Source organism: Apis dorsata, unplaced genomic scaffold, assembly GCF_000469605.1.
Source record: "Apis dorsata unplaced genomic scaffold, Apis dorsata 1.3 scaffold_251, whole genome shotgun sequence".
In the NCBI taxonomy this organism is placed as follows: Eukaryota; Metazoa; Arthropoda; class Insecta; order Hymenoptera; family Apidae; genus Apis; species Apis dorsata.
This window is the reverse complement of record NW_006263529.1, coordinates 16,667-25,032: the sequence shown is the minus strand read 5'-3', so window position 1 is coordinate 25,032 and position 8,366 is coordinate 16,667. Positions and strand designations below refer to the sequence as shown.

The 8,366-nt window shown below is 33.3% G+C and overlaps 1 protein-coding gene across 10 annotated transcripts in view; it reads left to right on the top strand.

Moving 5' to 3' along the window:
• Positions 1 to 8,366, top strand: part of LOC102670988 (thyrotroph embryonic factor-like) — a 68,827-nt gene that overhangs the window by 57,966 nt on the left and 2,495 nt on the right. For 5 of the 10 annotated variants that reach the window (XM_031510672.1, XM_031510675.1, XM_031510676.1 and 2 more), the window contains one exon: positions 7,771 to 7,904. In XM_031510672.1, coding sequence (XP_031366532.1) covers positions 7,771 to 7,904 — 134 coding nt within the window. Of the gene's footprint in view, positions 1 to 7,770; positions 7,917 to 8,366 lie in introns of all 10 variants that reach the window. The other 5 variants (XM_031510671.1, XM_031510673.1, XM_031510674.1 and 2 more) reach the window with 1 other exon arrangement.

Here is an 8,366-nt window from a genome sequence, read left to right as displayed (position 1 = left end):
TTTTTTTTTTTTTTTTTTTTTTTTTTTTTTTTTTTTTTTTTTTTTTTTTGTTTTCTCGTTATCGTAGAATTTACTCGGGGAAGAACGTGTCAATTTAATATATTACTTTAATTGCTGATCACCAATGTCCTTGCAACACACCTGTATACACTTACTCGATAAACTGTCTTGTAAAAAATGCTAATTTAACGCTTCATAGAATTAAAACGCGCATTTACATAAACACAAAATTTAGAAATTATGCTAAATTGCCGAAATTAATATCCTTCGATTATCTGGCTCGATTAAAAAGGCGAGATAAAAATATTCGTTTTTTAAGAAATAATAAAACATTTAAGATTTAACAATTTTGACGATCTTCTCGAATTTTTCTTCGAGGCGCAAAATCTTCTTGACTTTCCTCCATTAAGTTGAACCTAAAACTAAAAGCCCGGCTTAGTATCTAAACGATATTGGCAATAAGGTCACTAAAAAGCAAAGATAGCATTCGCTATTTAAAAAAACTTGGTGGAAGAAACAACAAAATGCGTGCTAGAATTCTTTCTTGCGCCTTTCTGCCATAGTTCGCCGATAAGGCGTATCTCATTGAAAATATTGAAGAGGCCATTATTACCAATAAAACTGTTGCTGTTGTTCTTTTAAAAAGTATTCTGACAATTTTTTAAAAAATTCTTACAAGAATCGATGATAACTCAAAATCGATATTCAAATATATATTTTAATACAAAAAATATTTGCATTTTTATAATCTTCTTAATTGTACGAAAGTATAAATATACTTCCCTCTTGCTTTCTTTTTACTTGCTTTAATCCACCTGTTGATTCTTCGAATAACTGGATCCTTGAACCTTTGAACTTTTAAACTTCTAAACACCCAGAATTCTAAAATTCGTGCCTTTGGATTTTTATATCCTTCGAATTCCTCTTTCTCTCTCTCTCTCTCTCCAATTCCTCGAATTTTCTTCGTCAACGATCTCTTCCTGAAATCTCTTCCAAATCGCAGAACGCAACAGTAGGAAAATTAATTCGATTATAAAATCAGTATCATTCGAAAGTTTCATTTCATTTCTCCAACGCGATACTAATATTTTATTTATTTCGAAAGTTCCATGTTCACGCTTTGTCTTTCCTCCACGAATTTCCTCCACGTTCCCTCTCGAACGTAATATAACTGAAAAACATACGAGCATGGTAATCGTTTCCCTTTTCCCCTGGCTGTAATCCGCTCGAAGCTGTGTCGGTAATTAAACAAGAGCGCGTTAATTGGAGCGTGCTCGAAAAGAGAAAGCATTTTAAGGAACACGCACGAGATCCACTTCCGCCAGGATCCATCATTTTCTCTCTCTCTCGTCACATCACGAGTATATACGACTTTTGCATCGAATATGTTACGTAAGTACAATTTGTTGCGTATCAATTTTCTTCCACGAATTTTCCAACCAAGAGAAATTATCCTCCGTCGACTTTCCTCTTTCTCGATAGTTTCTATGCTCAACCGAGCGCGAGCCTTCTTTCATTATTCACTTCGTTTTTCTTCTTTCACGGTTGCAAGCGTTTTCCTGTTCGATTTGCTTTCCTTGTTTTCACGGGCTCGTGTTTGTTAACGTATGCTAATCAATCTTGCCAGGAGCGGAGTTTAATGTTGCGAAGCTTGGACGAAGTTGAGTTTTGAACGAGTCTCCCACTTTCTTTAGTTTTGAATTTTTCTTTTTCTTTTTCTTTTTTTGTCTCGATAAAAGTAAAAGTGGAGGTAGAGAAATTTGTTGAAAATATGAATCTTTTTTGAACATTTTTTGAATTTGGATCTCGAGAAACTTTGAATCTCTACACCTTTTTTTTTAATTCTCTTATTTATGAATTTATGAATTTCAAATGTTTAACATTTGAAAGAAAAAGTTTGATATTTTGTAAAATTTAAAATTATCGTATCTAAAGGTGAGCTTCGAGATTAAAATAGAATAAAAAGAGAGACTTGGTTCAAGAATTGGAAAGATAAGTCTAGACGATAAATTTAGAACTATGAATGATTAAATTCAATAAAAACTGTCAATATATTACGTAAACATTAAACGACTGACCACAAGTTGAATATATTTAATGTCAAATCATTGTTAGAGGAATTTCGATTGTGAAGTGGTATAACGCTTGCAAAGAAGATAGTGCAATGCAATTATCGAACGACGAGGTTAATAGATTTTTAAGGCAACGTGGTTTACAGATCGTTTGTCAAGAAAGATGACAGCGGCTTACCGCACACATAAATTATCGGTACATGAACAACGACGCGAGATTTACGAATCATAAGTCAGAGATTCTTCCTTTACCTCCACTCCACTCCATTCTTTTTTCTTGGTTCTCTTACAATTCTTACGTCGCACGATTAAATGGGGGGGAAAAAAAATGGATGGCACTAAAAAATTACACATACACGTATTCATTTCTATTTGTACGAATGGAAAATTAATTCTCGAAAAATATTTTTCTTTAAAATATTCTCCGTTTCTCGCGCAGAAATTTATTTTTTTTTTTTTTTTATTTTACGAGACAAAACGTTTATGTAATTTGAAGTTAAAATGTTTCTAATTTATAGTGATATTAATGCACATTTTCTGGGGAATTTTATGTCGATATGAAGATCTGGTGATTTATCATATTATATCTCTTAGGTGTTTTTATAAATTTGTAATATTTGTAATATTTAGCAAGTTTGTGGTAATAGGTAATATAATTTGGACGTGAAATCTTCTATCTTCTTCTAAGTTTGTAGTATTTAGCACGTAATAAAGTAACGGCATATTGATGTAAGAAGGTAGAATCGAAACTAGTATTCGAGTTGATTCATAGCCGACTCGGGGTTGAATTTATAAACTTGATCACGAGCTAGACCTTGATCACGGATTTCAGTTTCACTTCGTATTCGATCTATCGTCCGAAATAGCCGAGTATCAATGTACCAAGGCCACAGGAAACTATCTCCAAACAAATGCGATTGTTTATCCGTTTGCCAATAGTGGCACGCCTTCCTTGTTGTCAATTATTATCACTTCATATTATTTTAAATATCTATCTTTTTCCTTTTCCTTTTTGCCAGATAAATGATATTGTTCCTCGATATTTTATAAATATTCTTTTTAAATATATCTATAAATAGTTTGGAATTTTTTTCCTTCAAAAAAAGAGGACTTTTTTAATTTCAAATAAAATTGTTATCGATTTCTGTGTGAAATTAAATTATTATCTATTAAAAATCTTCTATCTTTCGTTGAAAGAATCGTTGAAAGAGAAGGGTGTCGCGAGTCTGACAACATACCGTCCATTTCCCCTTATTTGCATTTCGCACTCTCGCTCGATATTTCCATCTTTTCCATCTTCTTTAAGTCTTTTTTTTTTTTTTTGTTGTTGAAAATTATTTGTTAAAAATTATTTTAATTCATCCGATGTCGAATTCCAATTTCTTCTTAACAGATCTTATTCAAAAATTATAAGTAAAATTATAAATTCTATAGAATAATTCAATAGAAGCGGATCCCCCAAATGACACGGCAAATTGAATCAACGTATCAAGATTATGAAAGTGTAACGCCTTACGCCGTGAATCCAATTAAGTTATAACAAGAAACCGTGGAGTATAATTGATATGTAACGAAGATAAGGTTTAAAAAAGCGGAAATCATCGTTGCTCGTTAATAAAACTATTTTCAATTCCCTTTCACCGGGTTTTATCTCGGATCTCGCCTCCTTTTCCGTGGATGGACAATCGCTCGCGCGTACCCGAACGCAACTGCGTGAGACTTAATGGATATTTTATTCGGTTTCGTGAATTATTACCTGTCAAATTAATTTCACCGCGTGCCGCTGCAATTACAATTAGAAACGGTGCTCGCGATTTCACGCAAATCTCTTCTGATCGTTATTGCGTGTTTAAAACTAAGGTACAAAATCGGAGGTTTTTTTTTTTTTAGGCAAATTTTTTTCTCCACTTTGAAAAAAAAAAAAGAAAAAAATCGAAGCAACGAGGGAGAGGGGAGAGGGGAGGAATTTGAAATTCGTGCACGCGTATTTCGAATCTAAGAAACTCGTAGATTTTGCAAACAGCAAAATGTAAAATTATTAGATTTTGAGAAAAGGAAGGAGATCAAGTAAATCTACTTTCATTTAATTTTTTCACTTGTTTTATCCATCAATCAAAATGTTTCAAGATACGTCGCTATTTGATCGTGCATAGAGAAACAAAACTCGAAACTCTAAATAACCAATTTTATCAAGTTTTTGGTCTTCATTCGTCGTCACAATTCTTTAATATAAATCGAGCGAAGAGAAGAGTAAAATTAAAAATTTCTACATCGAACACGACGTCGCGTTTTCGATACCTTTATTGTCGCGAAGAAACGATCGTTTCGATCTTTCCTTTTTTTCTTCTTTTTTTTCCCTCCCAGGACGTGCACATGAGTCATTCCATACTTGAGTCAGGTAAAACGCTCGCATGTTGTCGATTACGTAAAGGAATATCTTGTAGGGGAATCGGGATGACGGAGAACTGCGAGAGGAGAGAAGAAGAGAGGAGAGGAAAGGAGAGGAGAGGAGAGGAGAGGAGATAAAGACAGGGGAACATAGTAATTAGAGGCACGCTCTCGGTATAACGAAGGAGCAGAGCGGAGAACTGGTTCTACCGTTAACGGAAATCGTCTCTCTCTCCGACCAGATTCTGATCCAGCTTCTTTCTCGGCCTCCTCCGCGACAATTGCCCTTTACCGTACTTCCGCTTTCGTTACGCGGCTGCCCCGAACAGGAAACTCGGTCAATTCTGTTCGACAACCGCGTTCGCGCTCCATTCTTTTGAAAGTTTAAGTTCTTTTTTTTTTTTTTTGGGGGGAGGGGGCGAATTTAGGAATTTAAAACTTTGGTATTTGAATTTAGGTTTGATATATATATATATTTTTTTTATTAACTTTGATGTTTGGTTGATGGTATTGTTATTAAAAATTGGTCGATTGTTGGTTGATTGATCAATTTAAATTAACATTGATATTTATCATGTTGCTACAAGATAGATGATGATAGGGATATTGTGTTTCCATTGGCAGTTTATGATTGAGATTTTATAAAACGTTTAGATTATTTTAGATTATTAGATCTTTAAATCATTGAATTATTGGATTATTGAATCTTTGATTTCTAGATCCTTAAATCTTTGGATCTTTACATATTCGAATCTTTTGGATCTCTGAATTTCTGGATCCTTAAATTTTTAAATCTTTAAATCTTTAGATCATCGATTAAAATTTCCTTCCAATAATCTTCATTATCCATCACCATATAAACACCATCCATCATCCGTTTTCTCTCTCCACACTTGATTTCTTTTCACCTTTGATTGCTCCTCTTCACCTTCGTGAACGACACGATTTCTTCTCCCTTTCTTCTTCTCGTTTAATCGGCTGTTGCTCGTGTTCTAGCCACGCCACGCCACGCAACGCGAGATTAGTTCCGCAGAGTTGGCGACGATCGACAGCCTTGAACCAAATTGCAAGCTGTCGTTGTTTAGTTGTTTAGCTAGCGTGCACGGAGAAACCGCGCTCCGTATAGTTATTAGGCGTTTCCAAACCGTTTTCAACCGTATTTTCAGTGGAATTTTTTTTTTTTTCTTTTTTCATTCAAAATACATTGGTCATTCGACCAAGTCTTACGATGATTATATCACTTTGGAGCACGAATTTTATATTTATCGTTACTGGAAGCGAATGAATTAATTTTTTAGATTATTTTTAATCTTAATCGTAGTTTTCTTTCTCTATGTATGTAATGAAAAATTGTTCAATTTCAAAATAAAATTTAATCGAATTTAGATTTGAGAAAAATCTCGAGTTAAGGATTTCTAATAATTTATCTTTTAAAAAATTTTTATCTTCCAAGAGAATTTTAGGGGCAGGATTATAAAGGAATCAAGGATTAAACAGCGTTATTGTTAGTTGCAACAACTCTGACGAGGCAAATTCTTTCCTTTCTCTTTCTATCTTCTATAAACATCTTCTATAAATTCGTTGAATTTACTTGATTACTCTTTAGAGATAAACGCCAGATAATCCACAGTTGTTGGAATCGTAGCCGGCGATAATCACAAGCAATAATTCAAAGATCAATCGTAACCCGGGAGGAAACGTAGTATGAATATTAAAAATCTTCGTTCGTTGAAATCTATCAGATTGTGGTAGAGGTACGACCTCGCCAATAGGCGGTGTACCATAATAATAACCATTGAATGCGGTTTCGTCGCGTTTGAACCGCACGTTCAGTCATTGGAAAAAAAAGAGAGAGATAGAGATAGATAGATAGATAGATAGATAGATAGATAGATAGATAGATAGATAGATAGATAGATAGATAGATAGATAGATAGATAGATAGATAGATAGATAGATAGATAGATAGATAGATAGATAGATAGATAGATAGATAGATAGATAGATAAATAGATAGAGAGAGAAGAAAAATATAAAAATAACGTTCTGCATTTCAGTTTTATTTGCGTGAGGTGGAAGATGTAATTTTTTTTTTTTTTTTTCCTAATCTTTTCGAGGTTACGAAATCCTAACCTCACTTTTTTTCATTTATAAAAATTTTCTTCGTAAAAATTTAAATTTGCATAAACATTCGCAATATTCGATAATAGACAGCGGTGCACGGTGAATTAATACACTTTTTATTTTTGCCTCGTGATAAATTCGCAAATTTTTTTTTTTCTTTTTTTTTTTTTTACGCGTATAACGAAACGAAACGAAGATATGGCATGACTCGAGGAACAATTAAGCCTGCCGGTCTTTGGAGAAGGAGAAAAAAACGCGGAAGAAACGCCTCGAAACGAGAAGAAGAAGAAGAAGAAGAAACAGAGAGAAGTTGTTAGGTCGGCTCGCTATTTTTGGAGGAGCATCTCCAAGGTCGCCAACTGATCCGCTCCTCTTTTTCTTTTCTTCCACGAAGTAATTTTTGATGGCCACGGCTTCCGACACTGTGTATGTATGGAAAAAAAGGTGTAAAGGAGAGACGGGGGGAAACGTGTCATCTCGCGTATTCTAAAAGGTTTCTCTTCTATCATAGTTGAAAAAAAAAACGAAGGTAAAAAAAAGCTTAAATGAATGAAAAGAAAAGAGAATCTTTTTTTTTTCTTTTTTAAGTCGAAACATAGACTTTGTATGTTAACAAAGCAATAGGTAGTAATTGCATTTTGGAAATGTATGATATTTTTTTAAACGCGAATTTTGGTCTTCTTGAATCGTTGAATCCCTCTTTTCTTTTTCGTCAATCTTTACATTGTATCGGAAAGTTTCTCGAGCAAGATAATAAATATTTTTGCGTCGTGATTTATAATAATAATAATATATAAATGTGAGTATATTGTAATGGCTTATGACGCGACACTAGCGCCACGTGGTCGTTAATTACTTCTACTTTATTGCCTTTTTTTTTTTTTTAATATTTAATTATTATTAAATTATTACATTTTTATACAAGCATAATATCTTGTCGATTCTTGTAAAATTAATATTTATCTATATGCGGTTTTTCAACGTTTGAATAATTAAAAAAAAAAAATTTAGTTCTTATTAGTAAATATTTTTAAACTATCCTCTCTATCTTTTACGGATACAATCTTTCGAGAGATGAAAATTGTCGCGCACAAGAAGTTACAAATTGTACGAGATCTAAACGCTAAATTTATACATATATAAAATAATTTAATACTGTAAATAACGAAACAACGAAAATTCTCAGGAAAACAAGGCAAAGATGGACCGGAAGAGAAAAAGGACGCTGATGGAGAATTATGGGGCAACGTGGAAGCGCAGGCCGCCTTCCTCGGCCCAAATCTATGGGACAAAACTTTGCCCTATGATGCCGACCTGAAGGTATTGAACCATGTATGTACAAAAACGCGATACGGTAAGCTCACAATCCGGCTGAAACGCAGATCCCAATTATCTGCGGTTTTTAAAAATTCTAAATTTTTTCATCCCCTTTTCTTTTTTCTTCTCCTTTTTTTTTTTTTTTATTTTTCATTAATTATACTACCGGATGCAAGAAGAACACAAATATCCTTGATAAATTTCATTATATCTTATAAAATTGAGTTACATTTATCAAACAATAAGAAATAAACTGGGATCGTGAGTGAGACCCTTTTTGCATCCAACGGTAAAATTATGAATTGAAAGTTAATTGTCCAACTTAATTTATTTACTTTACTCTTCCCCATTCGCGTTTCTTTTAGAAAAAAGAAAAAATTTTTATTTCTCGTTTGGTCAATTAGCTGATATACACGATGTTCATAGTATCGATTTGAAATGAATGATAACACCACAACACTCGAC